The sequence below is a fragment of the Folsomia candida genome, unplaced genomic scaffold (genome assembly GCF_002217175.1).
Source record: "Folsomia candida strain VU population unplaced genomic scaffold, ASM221717v1 Fcan01_Sc101, whole genome shotgun sequence".
Lineage (NCBI taxonomy): Eukaryota > Metazoa > Arthropoda > Collembola > Entomobryomorpha > Isotomidae > Folsomia > Folsomia candida.
This window is the reverse complement of record NW_019091293.1, coordinates 3,813-23,834: the sequence shown is the minus strand read 5'-3', so window position 1 is coordinate 23,834 and position 20,022 is coordinate 3,813. Positions and strand designations below refer to the sequence as shown.

General features: G+C 34.7%; 2 protein-coding genes and 5 long non-coding RNA genes across 8 annotated transcripts; 6 read left to right on the top strand and 1 right to left on the bottom strand.

Moving 5' to 3' along the window:
• The first annotated feature begins 1,985 nt into the window (after positions 1 to 1,985).
• LOC118433755 lies at positions 1,986 to 2,896 on the top strand. Its single transcript, XR_004833555.1, has 3 exons — positions 1,986 to 2,610; positions 2,733 to 2,790; positions 2,849 to 2,896. It is a non-coding gene; the product is annotated as an uncharacterized LOC118433755 (long non-coding RNA).
• A 746-nt stretch (positions 2,897 to 3,642) lies between these two features.
• On the top strand, positions 3,643 to 4,288 carry LOC118433753. Its single transcript, XR_004833552.1, has 3 exons — positions 3,643 to 3,658; positions 3,740 to 3,784; positions 4,224 to 4,288. It is a non-coding gene; the product is annotated as an uncharacterized LOC118433753 (long non-coding RNA).
• LOC118433751 lies at positions 3,796 to 4,191 on the top strand. Its single transcript, XR_004833550.1, has 2 exons — positions 3,796 to 3,963; positions 4,024 to 4,191. It is a non-coding gene; the product is annotated as an uncharacterized LOC118433751 (long non-coding RNA).
• Positions 4,288 to 4,753, top strand: LOC118433752. The gene is made up of 3 exons (XR_004833551.1): positions 4,288 to 4,395; positions 4,456 to 4,501; positions 4,612 to 4,753. It is a non-coding gene; the product is annotated as an uncharacterized LOC118433752 (long non-coding RNA).
• A 29-nt stretch (positions 4,754 to 4,782) lies between these two features.
• On the top strand, positions 4,783 to 5,749 carry LOC118433754. 2 transcript variants are annotated; one of them, XR_004833554.1, is made up of 6 exons: positions 4,783 to 4,866; positions 4,965 to 5,031; positions 5,220 to 5,238; positions 5,344 to 5,379; positions 5,474 to 5,537; positions 5,608 to 5,749. It is a non-coding gene; the product is annotated as an uncharacterized LOC118433754 (long non-coding RNA). The 2 variants fall into 2 exon arrangements; XR_004833553.1 differs by lacking the exons at positions 5,220 to 5,238; positions 5,344 to 5,379; positions 5,474 to 5,537; positions 5,608 to 5,749 and having other exon boundaries at positions 4,965 to 5,099.
• A 3,730-nt stretch (positions 5,750 to 9,479) lies between these two features.
• Positions 9,480 to 10,171, bottom strand: LOC118433749 (baculoviral IAP repeat-containing protein 3-like). Its single transcript, XM_035845984.1, has 2 exons — positions 9,804 to 10,171; positions 9,480 to 9,725 (listed from the first exon to the last, which is right to left on the bottom strand). The coding sequence occupies exons 1-2, from the start codon at positions 10,155 to 10,157 to the stop codon at positions 9,480 to 9,482; spliced, it is 600 nt and encodes a 199-aa protein (XP_035701877.1). The 5' UTR covers positions 10,158 to 10,171.
• On the top strand, positions 10,164 to 19,522 carry LOC110862952. The gene is made up of 4 exons (XM_035845983.1): positions 10,164 to 18,407; positions 18,513 to 18,650; positions 18,970 to 19,132; positions 19,205 to 19,522. The coding sequence occupies exons 1-4, from the start codon at positions 18,342 to 18,344 to the stop codon at positions 19,339 to 19,341; spliced, it is 504 nt and encodes a 167-aa protein (XP_035701876.1). The 5' UTR covers positions 10,164 to 18,341; the 3' UTR covers positions 19,342 to 19,522.
• The last annotated feature ends 500 nt before the right edge of the window (positions 19,523 to 20,022 follow it).

The window sequence follows — 20,022 nt, the reverse complement described above, 5'->3', positions numbered from 1 at the left end:
GGTTTATTTCCGTTTTTCATCGTAGAGAGGGAATTTGTATATTCGACGATTTAAGATTTTTACTCATTTTGGAACGCTTAAAATAATGAGTGGAGGAAAAACACCGTAGAAAAGTGCCTGGAAGTATTTCTATCGGTAAAAAGTGAAGCATTCTTCAAATTAAGAACAATGGCCGTCATATCGAGCAAGTAACGCCTTTAAAAAAGTCTCCCTTGTGGGAATAAAAATTGTCCAACCCTTCCACGAATAAATGGGACACCCTCTGTATAATTTAGATGGATATTTGTACATTGCTCCGATTATGTTCTGCCTTTCTTAATTCGTTTAATATATTTTGAAAAATTGTAATGTGGCCCGTCTATAAGGCGGGTTTATAAAGCTAGTATATAATAACAGCATGATACTAATAGGTAAAAGGCTTTCAAATACTCATGCCATCTGGCGAAAAGAACACCAAAACTGTATAAAAACGGCAAAAGGGAATTTATAAAGGCAAAAAGGCATCACAACTTGCAAAAAGACAGCCTTTTTGTGCACACTGAATTTAAGTGCCAAATAAAAATTATAATTTGCCCGTATTTTGCCCGGGAAATTTCGCGAGCGCCAAAGGCGCGAGCGGCTTAGGAAACTTTTGATTTGTCCCCCGGCAAAAATCATATTCCGCCGCGCCTGTGATGCAAATATCTCCACTGAACTTGCGCATGGGCATATGGTGCCATTTGCAAGTTTCACACTAATTATACTTGTGATCGATTAACGAAATCTGTGAGCACACGTTGGGAGACCTCCATTGTGAGTACCGTTATCATTTGCAAGACAACTTACGTCACACTTAACGGAAGAATCTGTCTCGTGACATACGAGATGAAGCTTTAAACGCCATCCCGTTTGAAAATTTTAAAGCATGAGGACACTCTCCTCGCGGTAGACGTCGTATGGTGCCATCAGTAATTAATAATTTTCTTGGAAAATGCAGACTGGTAGAATTCACTGAAACAAAGTAAAGAAATAAGATTTTGTCAGATACTATTTATTTTCCCACATGAAAAATTTAAGGGATTTCGTGCAGAAATTTGGCTGGGTTTTATGCAGAGAATTGGCTAGATTTAATGCAGACAAATTTATGCGGAAACAATTCGCGCACAAAATATGCAGAATTGTGCTAAACCTTTCTGCAGAATATATGTATGTACCTTTCAGATGCAGTTAAATGTTTTATGCAGAATCGTTTATACTTTTCCTGCATAAACCAATATTTAGGCCAATTGTGTAGAATTATGTCAAATTCGACATACGATTCCCTTAAATATTAAATTTCCTATTTAATTTGTAAATTTTCAACTTGTCAAAATTTCTGCATTCACAAGTCTCTCAAACTCTTAAGAAATATCAGTAAGGAATTTTTCACAATATCAAAAACTATCTATGATATTTCGAATTTCTTACCTGTAACTGATTTGCTCTTAAAATTTTCATAATAGCTTTATGTACACCCGCCGCTTGCTTTACAAATATAGGACACGTCTTTGAATCGAATTTACTTAAAAATATAAATGAAATTAGTTCATAATTGTATTTCAAAATTGATACCAAATTCGTCAAATAACCAAGACCACCTTGCGCAAGGTAGAACACGTTATTAGTAAAATATGGATAAAAATAAGTTGGGTCAAACTTTCAGGCATAAATACCTTCAGCTGCGTAGAACACTTAAGCTATATTTAGGGTGACGAATTCCTAAAAAAATAAGGGTTTCCTATCTCCGTCCGGTTTATTTACCGTGATTAAAGGGATCATCCATAAATTACGTTATCGTTTTAGTGGGAGGATGGTTTTGGTCTTCCTATCTTTCCCATGTTAAAATTCCCTATCTCATAATTGATGATCTTATGGTCGCACTTCCGCTCCAGCGGAAGTGCGACCATGAAGGAGAGAAAGTGAAAGGAGAAGTTTACAAAAGATTAAAATGAAAAAAGTTTCTTCCGCACCCTAGCGTGCGGATGGGAGACCAGTGAAATAAAAGCTCCACCAGGAGAAAAAGTTTTCTCTCCGAGCAGCTGCTGCTACAAGGAGCTTGCTCATTAACTAATGTAAGCCATGCACGTTATTCACTACTACTAATATCAACTTAAATGCAACGTGCAATTTGCAAAGAAATATTCACATTTGAGAGGAGATTATTTTAAAAAATAAATACTTGCAAAAGTGTGTGTGTGTGTGTGTGTGTTTGTGTGATGAAAGGGTCATACAGGATGGAGATTGATATCAATAAATTGTAACAACAGCACCAAAGATAGGATGATAAATGAAGGTTTTATTTCTGGTAAGTGTGTAGGTTACATGAAATATATGTACATATGAAAATACGCATGTTTCATTGCAAAATATTTGCAAAATTAAGCTTGGTATGCTTAGTTCATTAATTATTTTAGATTTTAGTTATGATTTTCATTATTATTTTTTCTTTCTTTTCAAGTTACATATTCCGTCTTACTGCAACATTGTCTTACAGCGGAAAGTGAAAGTAACTCGACCAAGAGAGAAAAGTTTCTTCCACTAGTAGCTCCAACAAGGAGCTCGCCCACCAACTAATGCAAGCATGTTCTTCAGGTACAGTTCAATATAGGAGACATTTTATGTAACAATATTAACATTTTTGAGGACATTTATTTCAGTTATTACATTAAATATTTGGATTAAGTTTGTGCGTGTGTTTTATTTATTGAATCAAGGGTCGTGCAGGAAGGATGGTGAAATTTTAACATTAGCTGCGAAGATATTTAAGTTTAAGTAAATTTTACTTAGTTTATATTGAATATAGTAAAAATTGCTCGTTTTTATTTTCCAGAGGAGCCATATCCTTTGGCTCCACGCCGAGAAGCAACAGGTGCTGTGGTGGTAAAATTTCATCAAACGTAGACTTCTTCAACGGTCCATTATGGAGTTTTATAATCAAGAACTGAGCAACACGATCCCCAAGTTCAACTTGATATGGAAGTTTCCCATGGTTGATTAGCATAACCCCAAAGTTCCTTCAAAATCTTCATCGACCACGCCCCCCATGACGTCAATTTTATGCCGCAACGCTAACCCAGACCTTGGTTTAATCAAACCAAATGGCCCAACGGAATTTAACTTGAATCCCAATATCCATCAATATCATTTCCCCTGCTTTAAGCAACGCTCCGGATTGACAGTACAAATCATAACCAGCAGATTGAGGGTGCAACTTTGTTGGAAATTTACTTTCAAAGGTCTTCCTAATAAAGTGGACCGTTCTATAGTCATCTAGAAGGTTAATATTTATACATTTTTTATTTAAACTTCAATTATTAGTCAAACTATTATATATTATTGACTTATTTTTATATATTTGAAATATGTAGGAAATCAATTACTACATTCAATCCATATAATGAGGAGATACCATCAAAAACGGGATACCAAAAATTGTCAGGTAAAAGAAAGCTTTCTTTGGCTTGGAAAATCGAAGTCATAGCTACGTTACATGATTTACAAATTTTAATTTCTTTGGAGTGTTATAGGCAGAGAAAAAACTGTGTATGTCCCATATAATATCGTTATTTGAAAATATATAAGCATTCTCGGAATAATAGACGACTGATTAGACATTCTCTGTATGTTCAGCTTAAGAGAGGTAAAGAAAAATAAGATTTAGTATTTAATTTGAAATTAGGGATCAGGTTAGATCAGGGTCTGTGTCAATCTTTGTTTGCAGGGTATTGCAAGCTGCAACCAACGATTGAAAATATTTAAACGACAGGTTTGCCCTGTGGTTTGATTCTTTCTGATGCAGACATAAGCCTGCCCATTTTTTCTCCAAGTTTGGAGTTTTAGCCAAAACCCCTGACCTAGCTGGCCCTCCCAATGGACAATATTTTGTCCACTAGGATCGTCACTCCTTTCCCCTTCGGGAGCAAAATTAAGCGAAATAGGACCTTTGTAAGATGATGAAGGCACATATGCTTCAATGCTCCGGAGCTGATGATGATGAGCTTGCAGGAGGAATCGTAGTACGAGCAACAGGAACAAGCGCCGTTGAAGGAACAGGAACAGCAGAAGGCGGAACACTCTTGACTCGACCTCTCTTCTCCGCTGGGGACTTTTCTGCAATTAATAGAAATAAAAATTTAAAGCTTATGATTACAACAAATTTCCCTATTAACATTTTAAAATAATTATTGACATCTTACCCTTTTCAGCCATCTTCCTCTTGTTAGCGGCGGCAGCAGCCTTGACTGTCTTCTCTTCAGGACCAGTGTAGAACAGCTTAACGGGTTTCGACGAGCGGCATCTAGCTCCTTCTTGGAAGCAGCGTCAACCTTCTTCGCATCAGCTGCATTCTCCCTTGCTTCCCGTCGTCGTTTCTGCTCCGTATATAAACAACTTTTTTCAGTTTAACAACTGGCTCCAGTTTCTTTGATTTGGTTGCAGGTTCTTTGCGCTTTGACTTAGGCACTGCATACAAATCATCCACGAGGTTCAGCCCTATAGTAGAAACAATTTACAATTAAATTAAAAATGAACAATAAGTATATGACCTAATAAATCAAATAAAATATCTTACGTTTTGCGAATGTTCATTTGCAGGAACAAAATCAGGATCCTCCTCTGGCTCAGACGGAGAATCCTCGTCCTCTTCGTCTTCATCCTCCTCCTCATCAGTGAAAGGTCCGCTTGGTTCCTCCTCATCATCGTCTACGACGAATCCAGCGTCAAAGACTTCAGGTTGTCGACGTGAGAAAGAAGAAAAGCTCGTGCGTCCCAGACTCTCGACTTCCTGGCTTAGCCTCCTCTAAGATTTTTCGTGCTCTTGCCACTGCGTTTATCCCTGCTAAAATTTACGTAAATATTGGAATTTATTTAAGATTTATTTTTATCAACATTTGAAAATTTTCCTAAAGCTTGTTTAGTTTCTTAAAATTATTTTATTTGTGTTTTAGGAAAACTTACCCTGAGACATTTTGGAGTTTTTAAAGTTTTTATTTCTTCTTTGGAAATCCTTTGCACGTAATGTTGAAACATTGACTAACTTGCTCATTATTTTGCCAATTGTTTTTATAGTCTTAGTAATTTACAAAAAAAAATTCCAAAATAAGTACATACCGTAAAAATGTAATAACTCCCTAGGGGTTACTAATTCAATTATTTACAAAATACGGTTAATAGTGGTAAGTGGTAATTAATATTTTTTACAGTATTGGAGTTGAAGTGATGGTATGTTTTATTATATGTAAACACATTCCTGGTATTAAGATATTGACGTCAGCCGAGATATAAAAAAAGATGTTGTTATACATATTTTCTCACAAGCATTTTTAGAATACACACTTCTTGACTTTGATTTTGGAAATTTTGGTAAGTTATTTTTTATTTATTTATTATTTTTAAATTTCCAAGTTTAAATTTATACAATTAATTCTCAAATTTGTTTTTTTTTCTCCGTGCTTAGTGTATGAGTACTTCATTCGGAGCAACCTAATAATAGTTGAGAGATTTACATCACAAAGAAAATGGTGAGATCACTTAGACAAGAATGTGTATAAACTGTTGATAGTTACTGAGATTGTTGTTTTATTTTGGCAGGCTCCTCGTATTAAGACGACAACATTCCAATGCTTGAAATGTTTTAGGAGATTCTTAAATCGTCAGCATTTTGCGTCACATTTACTAAGGCACCGAGATGAAAACAAGAGAAAATTGTGTCAATATTGTACATGTCATTCAGGTCGTCTAAATTGTTAGAAGTACATATGAATACTTATCATAGATGTGAATATTGTGACTTCTCAGCCAACATTTTTGATCTAGAGCACAATGAAGCTCATAAAAGAGGAGTTATAAATCCATGAAATTTGATCAAAGAGGAAGAGGGCTACGACTGAATGCTTTCCCTTCTCTGAAATTGAAGCTTTCAAGGCTTTATGAAAACTTACAGATTTAGAAATACACATGAGGATAATAATATTATTTCTGTTAGAGATTTTTTTAATAGATTTAAGTTTAAAATTAATCAGATTCTATTTCACAATGTTTCAATTTATAATAGCATTAAGTTTCAAATAACGCTTTTGTGTAAATTTAAACGTATTCATCCAAGCGTGGATGAGAAGAGGGTAGAATTCATGGAAACAACAGAACAATATTTTAATTCTTCTCTTAAAATTATCCTCAGTCCCCTCTACATTAATAGAATCTTTTGTGACATGGTTAATGAAATCGATAATAATGTGGAAATCTTCGAACGAAATGGCAGTGGTTGGATATTAGATGAAGTGAAAGGCTGTGATATACAAACAGCTCAGTTTGAAATATTAAAGGGTGGATGTTCGTGCATCATTCCCAGCCATCTGAAAATAAGAATGCCATTGTGAATCCCGATAATAAGGAAAATGATTGCTTTGTTTCAGCTTTTCTGATCTGCATGCACGGAGATTCAGTAGATAACAGGCATCGTGGAAGAATATCTCAATATGAAAATTTAAAACTCACTACGATTTCTCTCCGATTTAAAGTTTCCAACATCGTTGAAAGATATCATAGCATTCGAAAAGCGGCACAAACATATTAAAATTGGTATTAATGTGTTTGGTATTGATCAAGAAGAGCAGCTTAACGTTTTACGCCTAACACCTTATGCAAATAGCAGAACGCATAAAATCGTAAACATTCTATACATTCAGGATGCTTTTAAGCAACATGGGCATTACATGTCTATCCTGAATTTTTCTCGCCTAATCAACAGACAGGGACATCATCGAAAATTTGTTTGCTACAATTGTTTGAATACTTTCGGAGATGAAAAGCGTCTTGATTCACATCAGCAGTTGTGTTTTGAGTTTAAAACTCAAAAGGTTTCTGTTCCTTCAGTCGTTGATGGAAAAATTCCATTCTGCTCTTTTGAGAGTAAAAAACTTAGTAATAAACTAAAGTGTAACTTTGTGATGTATGGAGATTTTGAAGCAATGCTCACAGACGATAATACCAGTACGACCTCAATAGATAAACACAAAATTTCAGGATATAATCTTGCAGTAATTGGCCCAAATAAGAAACTGGTTCATATATCGAAATATCGTGGTCCAAATAGCATTGACAAATTTATAGATGAAGTGAATCTACAAGCTAGCTTTTGCATACAAAGGAACAAAATCCATATCGCTATGAAACAACTTTCTCTAGAGGAAGAATATGATTTTTCTATGGCAGATTCCTGCCACATTTGTGAGCATGATTTTGATCACCAATCTATAAAAGTTCGAGATCATGATCACAATACTGGATTATTTAGAGGAGCTGCTCATAGAGAATGTAATGCTTCGTATATTCAAAAAGTCAAAATCCCTGTACTTATGCATAATTTTAGAAATTATGACTCTCACCTGCTGTTAAGTTCAGCAACGAAATTTGGTTCTGGGAATACGTTCGTTATCCCTCAAAACTCTGAAAAATTTATAGGCATTATTTGTGATAAGTTCATGTTCATAGATTCTTTCATGCATCTTCCCAAATCTTTAGATACTCTTGTAACAAACCTTCATGCAAAACCCGAAGGCTTTGATGACAAGTTTGGTATAATGATACAACATTTTTCAAAAGAACGGGCTGTAAAACTCTCAAGGAAAGGTGTCTATCCATATTTTGAGTTTTATAACACCCTCACTTGTGAAGGGATTTCACAAGAGGATTATGATTTTGGTAAGTCAGTGTTTGAATCCGAATGCACTGACCTGGGTTCGTACCACGACATATATTTAACAACAGATGTACTTCTGTTGGCATGCGTTTTTGAAAGCTACAGGGATATGGCAATTTCTAACTTTAAGCTTGACCCTTGTCACTATTTTAGTCTCCCAGGCTTCAGCTGGGATGCTGCTCTTCTGAGTACAAAAGTTAAGCTAGAACTTGTTACTGATCAAGACATGTACAATACTATAGAGTCTGGCATTAGAGGAGGAGTATCTATGATATCTCATAGATATTCTGAAGCTTACAACAAGTATATGGAAGATTATGAAGAAGGAGTCAAGGAAGACTCTTTTCTTCTTTATATTGATAAAAACAACTTGTACGGTGAGGCGCTTCAGCAGCCTTTGCCTGTTTCTGATTTTCAATGGGAAAGTCAAGAGTTCATTGATAATTTAAGTATAGATGATATTTTGGCATGGGGTGATGAGGATGAAATCGGTAGAATTTTGGTTGTCAATTTAGAATATCCCTGTGAGCTCCACCTGTTGAGCGAGCACAACGAATATTCACTAGCTCCGGAGAAAATTACAATTTCCATGAATCAACTCTCGAAGCATCAGCGGGAGCTTTTAACTTCCTATAACATTAAATATTCAGAAAAGCAGAAAAAATTAGTTCCTCATTTAGGATCTAGAAAAATGTATCCAGTGCATTATAGAAATCTCAAATATTATTTGGAGAAGGGAATGGTATTAACAAAGATTCATAAGATAATTAAATTTGTTCAAAGGCCCTGGCTTAAAGATTTTGTAAACCTTTGTTGTGATTTACGACGAAAAGCTACAAACAAATCTGAGCAAGACTTTTTCAAGCTAATAGTTAACGCAATTTTTGGACGTAGCATGATGAATGTTAGGAATCAGCAAAATGTATATATAGTTAATAGTATTGAAACAGCAAAATACTATTCCAGGCTTTCGAACTTCAGAAAATTTGAGATTCTTTCTCCAAACTTGGTACTTGTTTTCATGAGTAAACCTAGTATTGTATTGGATAAGCCAATATATACAGCGTTTTCGGTTTTAGATCTCAGCAAGTTGTTTATGCAGGTTTGGCATTATGACAAGATCAAAAAATGGTATGGAATTAAAGCCAGGTTCCTTTTTACAGATACGGACAGCTTAGCCTATCAAATTAAACCCGCTGATCTTTATGCTGATTTAAGACTGGTGAAAAATGATTTTGACTTTAGTGATTTTGACCACACTCATCCACTTTATTCTACAGAAAATAAAAAAGTGATTGGTAAAATGAAGGACGAGAGTAACGGAAAAATCATGTATAGTTTTGTGGGTGTTTCTCCAAAAATGTATTCCTTTGCAGGTAAGAATATCCATAAGATTGCTATGAAAGGAGTCAAACAATCTTTAGTACGAAAACATGTAACTCATAAAGCTTTTATGGAGACTTTGTTTGAGCAAACAAAATATATGTGCAGAATGAATTTGATTCGTTCAAAGAATCATAAACTAACAACTGCAAATTATACAAAAGTAGCTTTGCATAGTTTTGATTCGAAACGTTTTATTTTACCCGATGGAATTAGTACACTTGCTCACAATCATTTTTTGATTCCTACGTACAACAAGTAAAATATTTAAAATTAACAAGTACCAATTATTTATTTAGTGAATTATTGTACAGTTTAAACATAACAATAAAATGATTACAATTACAAATATATAAATAATAAATAAAACATGTACAGTTTAAGGTTTGAAAACTTTTGTTATTCCCTTAATTTGGCATCTACAAATAGGACATAGGTCTTGGGTAGTAGAGCATGGAAAGCAGGAGCAAATGTGACAACATGGAGTGAACATGTAATTAGCTTCTTCGAGTTTACACACCGAACACAGAAATGTTTCCATCAGGCTATGAAGGAGTGTAAGAGTAGCATTTTCTTGATTTTCACCATTCTCATCCTTTGACGAATTTATTTGTTTGCATAGACTCTGTAATAAAAAAATAATAAAACAATAAAATAATTATTTTGATAAAACTGAAAATATATAAAAGCATTACAAAATTACATTATATTTTTGGTAAGTATAACTTTGGTCTAAATCCTTCGATAAAATAGTCTGCAATTTAGGTTTGTGCAAAGAGAGGAATGGACAGTCACTTGAATGAATAGAGTGTTCAATCCAGGGATCATCACTTGGCAGCCAATTATGGATTATTATTCCACAATAATAACAAGAAAGCTGATCTCCATATCCAGTAGAGTAAAATCCTGCTTCACTAAAATTTTTGGGATTTTGCTTACATTTTCCGGTCCAGTTTTTGAATGTTGCTAAACGATCACTATTTAGACACATATCTTTGTTATCAATATCGTATGGTTTATAGACCAGAGTTGGAAAAGTTTCATCTTGGAGAACCATGTTTAGTATTTAAAATAAATACGGAAAACCTTATCTGATTAGAACTGAATCGCATGAGCTCTGACACTACAATGAACATATCACTAATATGTCGTACTACTTTAGCATAGTTTATTAAATTATTAAAACAATTTTTTTACACAAACCAGACCTCAAAGTTAAGAAGGAATTTTTTGTTGTTGTTGTTGTTCAAAAACGAATACCTCAGTCAAAAGCCATTCTATCATGTGGGAAACCATATGAAGTCTTCTGTCTTGATGTAACGTCCTTAGTGTTGCGAGGTCTTTGGGGAATTCCCGTTGGAGTACGATATGGGTCAAAGGTTTTATTCAGAGCATCATTTTGGTTTAACAGTTCCCATGCACTGAAGCTCGACAGCTTATGAGCACTGAGCGTAGCTGTTTGTTTTAGAGGAATAGAATCTAAGGTACCCATAAGATCATTTCTCACTACAGTTGAAAATAGAGCGGCAGGGACATTTAACATTTTACACACTCTCAGGAATCTGTTGATTCCGTTTGGGGATGTGGTCCATTTCAAATCTCTAATGGAGTAACTCATTAAATCCGAAATGTTAGAGTCAGGTTCAAACTCACTTCCCCAGAAAGTTACTCGTCCTGATTTATCCCATTTTATCATTTCAGGATGACACTTTAAAAACCCGAGCAAATTGTGAGCTTTATTCATTTGAGTGGTAGGAAATTCTTTCAGCATTTTTATATCTGATTCAGATAACGTGAATTTTTCAGGGGAACCAACTGGAGTAGACTCTGTGCTAGAAGGAGTTACAGGTGGAGGAGTTTCATTAGTGGAGATAGTATTACTTTTTCCTATGGATGATTTATCTTCACCAGAAACCATTCTAACGGAAATAAGTTTATCTAAAATGTCTTTCAACTGATTATTTACACGTTTCATTAAACTACTGTACAATTGGACTTTAATATCCTCCGAAATTAAGGATCCAAAAACTGATGTAGCTTCCTGATCCTTGTCCGTAAAAAAGTGAGTTTTAGCATGCTCCATTGTGTTGGTCTTTTTTAGAAGCTGGGAATACTCGTCTTCACTAACAACTCTCATTTTTTGCGACATTTTAATATTTAGTTTTTAAAACCCTAAGTGTGAACTAATCGCTCGTCCTGCTATTGCACCAAGAGCTGAAAGCACGGGTGTCATTAAGAATGGAAGAAAACCTCCTTTCTGTACTAAATGTTCCTTCTTGCTTTTATGTGATTTTGACTTTTTTGATAATTCCCTGATTTGATCTTTGTGTTTGTGTAATTTCTTTCTTGTTTCCTCGTCTACTTGAAAACGACCTTTTAATATATTTACAGCAATTTCACTTAGTGCTCGTATCTCGTCCGGGGATGCTTCCTGAATGATCTTGCTTGATAAATCGTTGAGAATTTTTAATGCTTTAGCATGTGAGCATTGCGCGTTGTCAATATGGAATGAGAGCGGACCTAGGAGTAGGTGTAGGTAAAATGACATGATTTTTCGTTTATAAGTAAAGACTTTTCTTGATAACTTCCATTATTCAACTGCTTAGCGTACGAAGCTTCATACAGTTTTTATCCTTTTTCCAGGGCACTACTAATAGTCTAAAAAATGAAGCATGTTCATGTATTTCACCACGAACACTATCACCGTGTGTTAGAGAATCAAATTGGTAAAGGCATACCCGTGTTTAGAGGTTATAGACAGAAAGGAGGTGGTCTAGGAAGTATTCTGGGATTTATCGGTCGATATGGATTACCGCTCATTACCAAATATATTCTACCTCATGCAGCGCCTGCAATTATGAGTACAGTATCTGATATTACAAATGGTCAATCAATTAAAACAGCCCTAAAATCCAATGCTATTAAAATGGCTAAAAAGGTTGGAAAATCTATTCTTAAACCCCAAGCAGGAGCTGGATTAGGTTCTAGAAAACGAAAAGCTTTACTAGGTGCAACGTCAGAAGAGTGTAAGGTGTTGCACGAATCACATCACTCGTCCAACCCAAAGAAATCTAAAGCTTCATCCGTAAAATCGGGCAACAAGAGAAAAACACCAACTGCACCTAAGAAAAGAAGATCAATTTTTAGTAAACGGGATATATTTGGATAATGGCATTAATTAACGAATTCTCTCAACCGTCTATTAGGGGACAAGTAGAGTTATTTGGTCTTCCACCTACAGACACAACGGTTGAATCCAGTTTCTACGCAGAATATAAACCTGTTGTAAATATACAAGATAACGATGCAAAAATTGATTTCCGAATTACTGGAAATGCATCGCAATATCTTGACTTGTTTGACCATTTCTGTTATCTTAGAGTAAAAGTTGTTGCATCGGATGGAAAAGATTTACCAGCAGCAGCAGAGGTTAGTACTTCTAACTTATTTATGCATTCCCTGTTTTCGCAATGTGATGTTAGTATAAATAATCAACTTGTTTAAACCAGCAATACCTGTTACATGTACAAAGCTTATTTAGAAACAGTTTTGACATACGGAACTGATTACATAAATTCCCAAGCGACTTGTCCACTATTCTACAAAGACACTGATAATGGATCGCTGAAAGATACTAACACAGGCTACAAAAAAAGAAAGCAATGGATTCAAGCCTCGAAACCGGTGGAATTAATTGATAAATTAAAATTTGACCTTGCTTATCAACATCGATATATTTTGAATGACACAACAGTTACCACTAGCTGTTGAAACGTTTTCCCTTTTGTGCGGGGCACTTGCTTCAGGTAGTCCCGCGATTAATCCCAAAGTAAAATTCCTTGATGCGAGTCTATTTATTAGAAAACATGTTTTATATCCTAGTATTGTCTTGTCTCACCAAAAGCTACTTGAAGGAGGGCATAGTGCTCGATACCCCTTCAAAAAATCAGAAGTAAAATTTTTTTCAATTCCAAAATCGTCACAATCCTTTATCGAAGAAAACGTTTTCCTTGGTACAATCCCAACTAGAATTGTCATCTGTCTAATTCCGAGTAAGGGTTTTGTTGGGGACTATGACGTTAATCCTTATGTATTCCCCCATTACAATCTTAATTATATATCATTAAGTGTGAACAATGTTCCCTATCCTATTAAAGGTTTACAACTTGATTTTGACAGTGATATTAAGTTATTGCCATATTATTTACTGTATTGTTCTCTTGGAACAGCAGGACAAGATCAAGGTTTGACTTTTGACAGAGAAGAATTTTGTAGTGGTCAGACATTTTTTGGATTTGACATTAATCAGTCTACTGGGTCAGATTCTGCACTACAGTTGGAAAAAAACGGATGTGTAAGAATCGAATTAAAATTTGCTAAGGCACTGCCTGAAGCGGTAAATTGTTTAGTTTATTCTGAACATTTTAAAATCTTGGAGATTGACAGATTTAGACAAATTTCTGTACAATAATGAATTCTTTACAACTTCGATATGCCTTAATCAACTCTATGAACCTTTTCATAGCTGTTTGTGCCAAAGATCAGTTAGATAGTATTAATTCAAAAACGTTTGCAATTATTAGTAATAACCAATCTTCAAACGAGGCAGGGATGCACTGGTTAGCTTTCTACAAAGAAACTGAATCGTCTGTTCTAGAATTTTTTGATAGCTTTGGAATGCCTTTAGGTTTTTTTGGAAAAGAATTTGAAGATTTTGCATTAAGAAACGAGAAAAAGGTTAGACAGTCATCATCTCAATTTCAGTCAAATTCCAGCAATCTGTGTGGAGGGTATTGCTTATACTTCTTAATTAATCGAAACCGTGGCTTGTCCTACGATAAAATTTTAAATAAATTCAACTCAGAAAATACTCTTGTGAATGATAAAATAGTATCAAACTTTGTAAAAACAAACCTTTACTTTCCAAAATGTTCCAAATGTGGAATCGAATGTAGCGGAAAATGTGCAAATAGTCTCAGCGATATTTGTATTCAGAAAAATAGACATTGCGTTCGGATATTTCAAACAATTCAATCATGAAAACACAAACTTTTGAAAGAAATCTACTTTAATCCAAAACATATTGGAAGTTTTGGTGGACCACATCGGTTATCTGCAGCAACGGGAGTATCCCTGAAGGATGCTGTAACTTTTCTACAGCATTATGAAACATATACAACAAACAAATCTGTGAAGCATAAATTTTTTAGACGTGAAATGACTTCCCACGAAGTTGATTATTGTTGGCAAGCTGATTTAATAGATATATCAAAATATTCAAGATTAAACAAGGGAACAAAATATTTATTAACAGTAATAGATACTCTAAGTAGATTTGCTTTTGTTAAACCTCTAAGAAAAAAAGATGGAAAATCAGTAACAGAGTCTTTCAAGGAATTAATCCTAAACTCAAATCGGAAACCAAAATTCATACAAACAGACGAAGGAAAAGAATTTTTTAACAAACAATTTTATAATTTATTAAAGGAACAAGACATAAAATTATTTCATAACCATTCGCCACTTAAAGCAGCAATGGTCGAAAGGTTTAATAGAACTCTGATGACGAGATTACAAAAAGTTTTCACATATAGAAAAACAAATGTGTATTATGATATTTTACAAGAAGTAGTAGATTCATATAATGAGAGCAAACAGAATTATTGAATGTTCGCCTAGGTCTGTCAACAAGTATAATCAGATGGATGTTTGGTTTCGGAGTAATAAAGATGTTCTTATGATGAAGCATCAAAAACCGAAATTAAAATCAGGAGATTTTGTTAGAATTAAAATAAATAAAGCGCTTTTCAGGAAAGGCTATTCCCCTACTTTTACAGACAAGATTTACAAAATTAGCGAAGCTCATAACAGCAAACCTATGACATATTCCATAATGGATAATTCAGGGGAAAAGGTGTTAGGAATTTTCTATCCTCAAGAACTATCTAAAGTGTTAACCTAAGCTATTTACATGCAAAATTATTTGAAAAATGAAAGCGGTCCCCATTTCCGCTGGTGCGGAAATGGGGACCGAGATTCATCATACATACGTCACGATAGCATTGAAATTATGTTTTGATGCTGCTTTCACTCATCTACTTATCTCTTTCTTGGAATTATTATCACCAGTTTCCTGTCAAGGTTACATATAAAATCTAGCTGAGATTACGATTTCATAAATTTTATTGTACAAGAAATCGTGACAACTTACCTTTCATCTGGGTTATTGCCAACCGGGTAATAAATTCAAATACCACGAGTGACTAACTAGTGTCATATTCACAGAATCATACATCACCGTCACATAATAGATTGTCATAGATCTTGTAGAGAGAATTTCTGACTGGCTCAAAAAGTCGATATGTATGGATTCCAAACCTAGTTTGACGTTATCAGTCCCCGGTCACTACCATTTCATTTCATCCATTTGTTTTGTACGTATACTGACCAAGACAAGAGAAACGCAGGAAGGACTCGAGGTCATATCATGTCACATATCATGTCAAACTGAACGACATGGCACAATCCATCCATCGAGGCAGAGCTTAATCTAACAGAAATCCACCAACGGATGATGCACACTTTTATATTTTTGAAAGATTGTTATCAACCCATCCGACTGGGGGAATATCAGTTTGGTAACATGTTACTACTAAATGGTAACGCTTTTAATCCTTGGAAGTACAGTACAATAATTAGAAATGGGGCATTACAATTTTGTTCAAAGTTACGTACGAGTAGATATTATTTCATAAACCGGCAATTCATACATACCCTCCTAAAAAACTGGTATTAAATCATTACCGACCGGAGTACACATTTATATGACTCTAACGGCACTGGTAATAACGGGCATTAGTAATGTCGTGGCAAATTTCGTAAATTTCACCCTACCACTCACAAACAAACTAATACAAATTCGGTAGGAAGTTACTACCAAATCAATACAAGTACCAGTACCATCCCGGTAGCAAATTACTACCACATTTTTTAGCGTGTACACACAAACCGAGTCCTGCCACACGGTTGATTACTCACTCCCATTTTACAAAGTTATCACGTACATATTCCCGTCAGAAACAGTGAAAACAAGGCAAGTGATGAGTGGATCGGATCGGATGCGGGTATCACTTTTCACGTCATCAGATCATTTCATATAATCGTGACGATTTGAACAATAAGTTTGTTTTGACCAGGACGTTGTTTTTCCGACCGACAAACACATCAACATGTTTCGCGTCTTGATTTTTAAGCGCAACGCAAATAAATATATTTTTCAGGATGCAAAATCGTGCAAACTTGGCTTGTCGGCTGTTGCAAAATTTATGATAATCGATACAGCACGTGCAGTGGAGGAAATTAGTACTGCATTGAAATTCTTGACGGTATGAAAATAAAATATCACTGTGAAATGGACCTGCCCCTTTTCACGAAGGGATGTTAACGTGCGAATTTTTTTATATACGTTACGTCACACAATTGGCAAAATTAAATCAATAACCAACAAAACAATTAGTTTCAGTTCTTTTTATACAAGTTGTTTATTTCGTCTTTTGTTGACTGTTTGAGCTTGATAATTAAAGTGACGTGTTTAACATGAAAATTTGTAACGACGAGCAAAGTGAAAATACACGAAAAATTAGTTAACAGATTTGATTGTATTCGGTTTTAGTTGAAAAAAATTCAGCTAATTCGAATCTGTTCGTTAACTTGATAATTAGCGAATTTAGTAAATAATCAACAAGTGTGTTAATTTATTTGCGTATGAAGCTCTTTTTTATGCCAGACTCTGAATACCTAGTTTTATACGTAATAACTCTTCATCACATTTAAAAAATTATGTGATCCGGCGGAACACTCGCTCATAAATCAGAAGCATTTCGTTTAACATTTAATAGAATTAAGAATTGCAAAATTGAGAATTGCAAAATATTGAGTATTTAACAATTCTTCAAAAATAAACCATTTTGAAAAATTCTAGTCACAAATTCCTAGACTATAAATAATTCAGTAACTTGGGATGGAATGATAAACACATTGCATTCTTACTATCTAAATTGGTAATAAATTAACACTAAGCTTCGAAAGTTACAATTCGGTAACACATTATTAACACATATTTTTAAACCGCATATTACGATTATCCAATCCATCCATTCATGAGAAAAGTATTTATGCATATTATTAAGAAGCAGAAATTTCATGGTGGAAGAATTTTATTTCGATTTGACTTCCATCTAATTTTTTGCGTCTCATCCGAGAAAGTAAGTTCACTTTGGAATTGAATTTCTTTAAACTTGAATAATTGCGTAAAACCGAATTTTTCTGCAGGAATCTACTAAATCTACTAATTTACCTGACGGGACCCGGTCGTAATTTTGAACGCTTATTAAAATATATACAACGAAATAGCGTCATCTTAACGATTTTGACGTATGATGGATTAAAATTTCCGCAATTTTGTCTACATTTTAAAAAATCCTGCGGCTTTTTAAACCGTAGCAAATAAGTATATGCGCTTAATCAAAAATTGTGCAAATTCTTCTAATTTAAGAACATGGCTACACGCTCAATTCAATTAGAGCACAACACAAATGCATTATAATTGTTCTCTAATTCTTGATAAATAAAAGTGCATTATGTGCATGCATAACTATTTATGAGCATTAAAAAATTCTCCCCGCCCACAATCACTGCACACAGTTTTTTTACGGTATCAGTGATATCGTTAAAAAACTTTCCTTCCAACCGTTTGTCCACCACTCGTCACCAACCCAAGTTAAATCACGTCATTTCTAATAAAACAATGAAATGGAATGAACAACAAACCATGAAATATACTAAATTTTATGAACATTATATACATAAACATACATTTTTTCTCACAAGTCGAGCACAGCGATTACGTCTTTTCGAACTACATGTTAAACATATATGCTTGATGTGATGTACATAAAAACAAAATCAAGGAGTCACAGGGTCCAACATTATACAAGGTTTATCATCGTCTGCATTCCTATTTCCCAGGGACACGTAGATATATACATTCTTCCCAACCCTTTACCTATATAACCTCCCATTGTTTCTAATTTGTGACGTTTTCAATTGTTCAAAGTGTTGAATTACTAACCTACCCCAACCTAACCTAACAAAAATATGTATATATACCCATATATTCTGATAGATTGCCTAGTCACATTTGTCATATTGGACTTGAAACACCTTAAACTTTTCAAGCAGCATGCCTTCCGCCAGGAAAGTTGTTTCCATTTTCTTCTTCGTGGTGCTATTCGTTGTCCAAAATTCGGTAAATACTTACTTTACAATCTCACTCAATACTATGATTTTATCTTGCTCATGATGAGAAAGCCCTAAAAAATTGCATTTTTATTTTTTATTAATACTTTTGTAGGAATGCAAGAAGTTCGAAATCAACAAGTTTATCGAAGAACACGGGACCTGCAACGGAGAAACCCCAACCCTCCCCCTTGATTGGGTCCCTAATGCTCTTGCCGCTGCCGCAAAATGCTTGGACATCACGGATGAATTTGTATGGTCAAATTATTTGTTGTAGTCACCTCATTTGCATATTTTGACCCAGACATTCACCGTGGAAAGCCCGTATCGTCGAAAATGGGCATAGTGGAATTTATGCAAATGAGGTGACACACCTAAAAGGATAAGTTTCAGTGGCTGCGGGAGCTGTGGGGACATTATAAGGGAGGGAATTACTTATATAACATGGGGAGAGGATGGGGACATCAAATACCCGTGGGAACATTGTCCCTTTGTCCCCTCAAGCTTCCGCGGCCACTGATAAGTTTACGTCTTAATTTCTATATGGGGTCTTATCTTATGCATTTTTCTAGTGTGCCAAACTTTGCTTGGCCTACAATTACGACGGATTCATTGTGAACAATAAACTTGACACGAAATGGCTGAAGGGTAAAGCTAACGATTTGGGCGTTAGTAAAGCCAATGAAAAATCAAAGGACGCCATCGTTGCGGCCGTGGATGGGTGCGCCAAGCCCAGTAAGTCATGCTACGTGAAAATTGCTGAAAATTGATTTCAAATTTCTCAATTTTTCTCATTTATTTATTTAGATCCTGCATACACAAGGCCAACAGCAAAAACTGAGTCATGCCCGGAATGGGAAAAATTTGATGTTTGCATGGACGAAGCTTTCAAGGTTGCTTGCAAAGGGAAAAAGGGAAAAGGCAGCGATGATTTCTTGAACTAAAGTACACACCTTATAACGTGACACTCATAAAATTACTTATATATTTAGAATGCAATTTGCAGTGAAATTAAGGCAAATTCTAATTAACTAACTAAAGGGTCGTATTTATTTGTGAACTGATTTGAATTTTAATCTAATCTGAATAAAAAAAGATCATTCGTTATTTTCTGGTAAAGTTTCATATTTTTCAGAATTTTATAAGAAGAATTTATACATTTTTAGCCTATTGCTAATTAAGCACTATAAACATGTAAAAATAGCATACACATAATTCCCAGCTTGATTTCAAATGAATAAACCTAGTGGGAAAACCTTAAATTGCTTGCACATTAGCATTTATGTACATATATAAGTACGTGATTAACCTCTTTTTAGCATAGTTAGTATGTAGTATTAAAAAAAAGAATAGTCAGGGTACGCTACCCAGTATTTTTGTGGGTTGGGGTTTTTGGGGTATCAAATCTCCGGAAAAATCCTAATGCTTAATAGGGATTTTTACGGGTTTTGTGGGGTTTTGCAAGGTTTTTGCGAGATTTTGGGGCAGATTGAGACAAAATTCTTTAAACTACAACTTGGATCAATGAAAAGTTTCGGGTTCAGCATAAAATTTTGAGCATTTTTATGTAAAATAAATAAACCCAAAAAAACCCAAAAAAAACCCAGAAAAACCCCGAAGTTTTT

Bases quoted from the DNA above. Each gene is read 5' to 3' on its own strand.
- LOC118433749 (XM_035845984.1), bottom strand. From the start codon at position 10,157: ATGGTTCTCCAAGATGAAACTTTTCCAACTCTGGTCTATAAACCATAC. The intron at 9,726-9,803 runs GTAATTTTGTAA...TTTTTATTACAG, and splicing joins ATACTTACCAAAAATATAAT to AGTCTATGCAAACAAATAAA.
- LOC110862952 (XM_035845983.1), top strand. From the start codon at position 18,342: ATGCCTTCCGCCAGGAAAGTTGTTTCCATTTTCTTCTTCGTGGTGCTA. The intron at 18,651-18,969 runs GTATGGTCAAAT...GCATTTTTCTAG, and splicing joins TGGACATCACGGATGAATTT to TGTGCCAAACTTTGCTTGGC. The intron at 19,133-19,204 runs GTAAGTCATGCT...TTATTTATTTAG, and splicing joins GGATGGGTGCGCCAAGCCCA to ATCCTGCATACACAAGGCCA.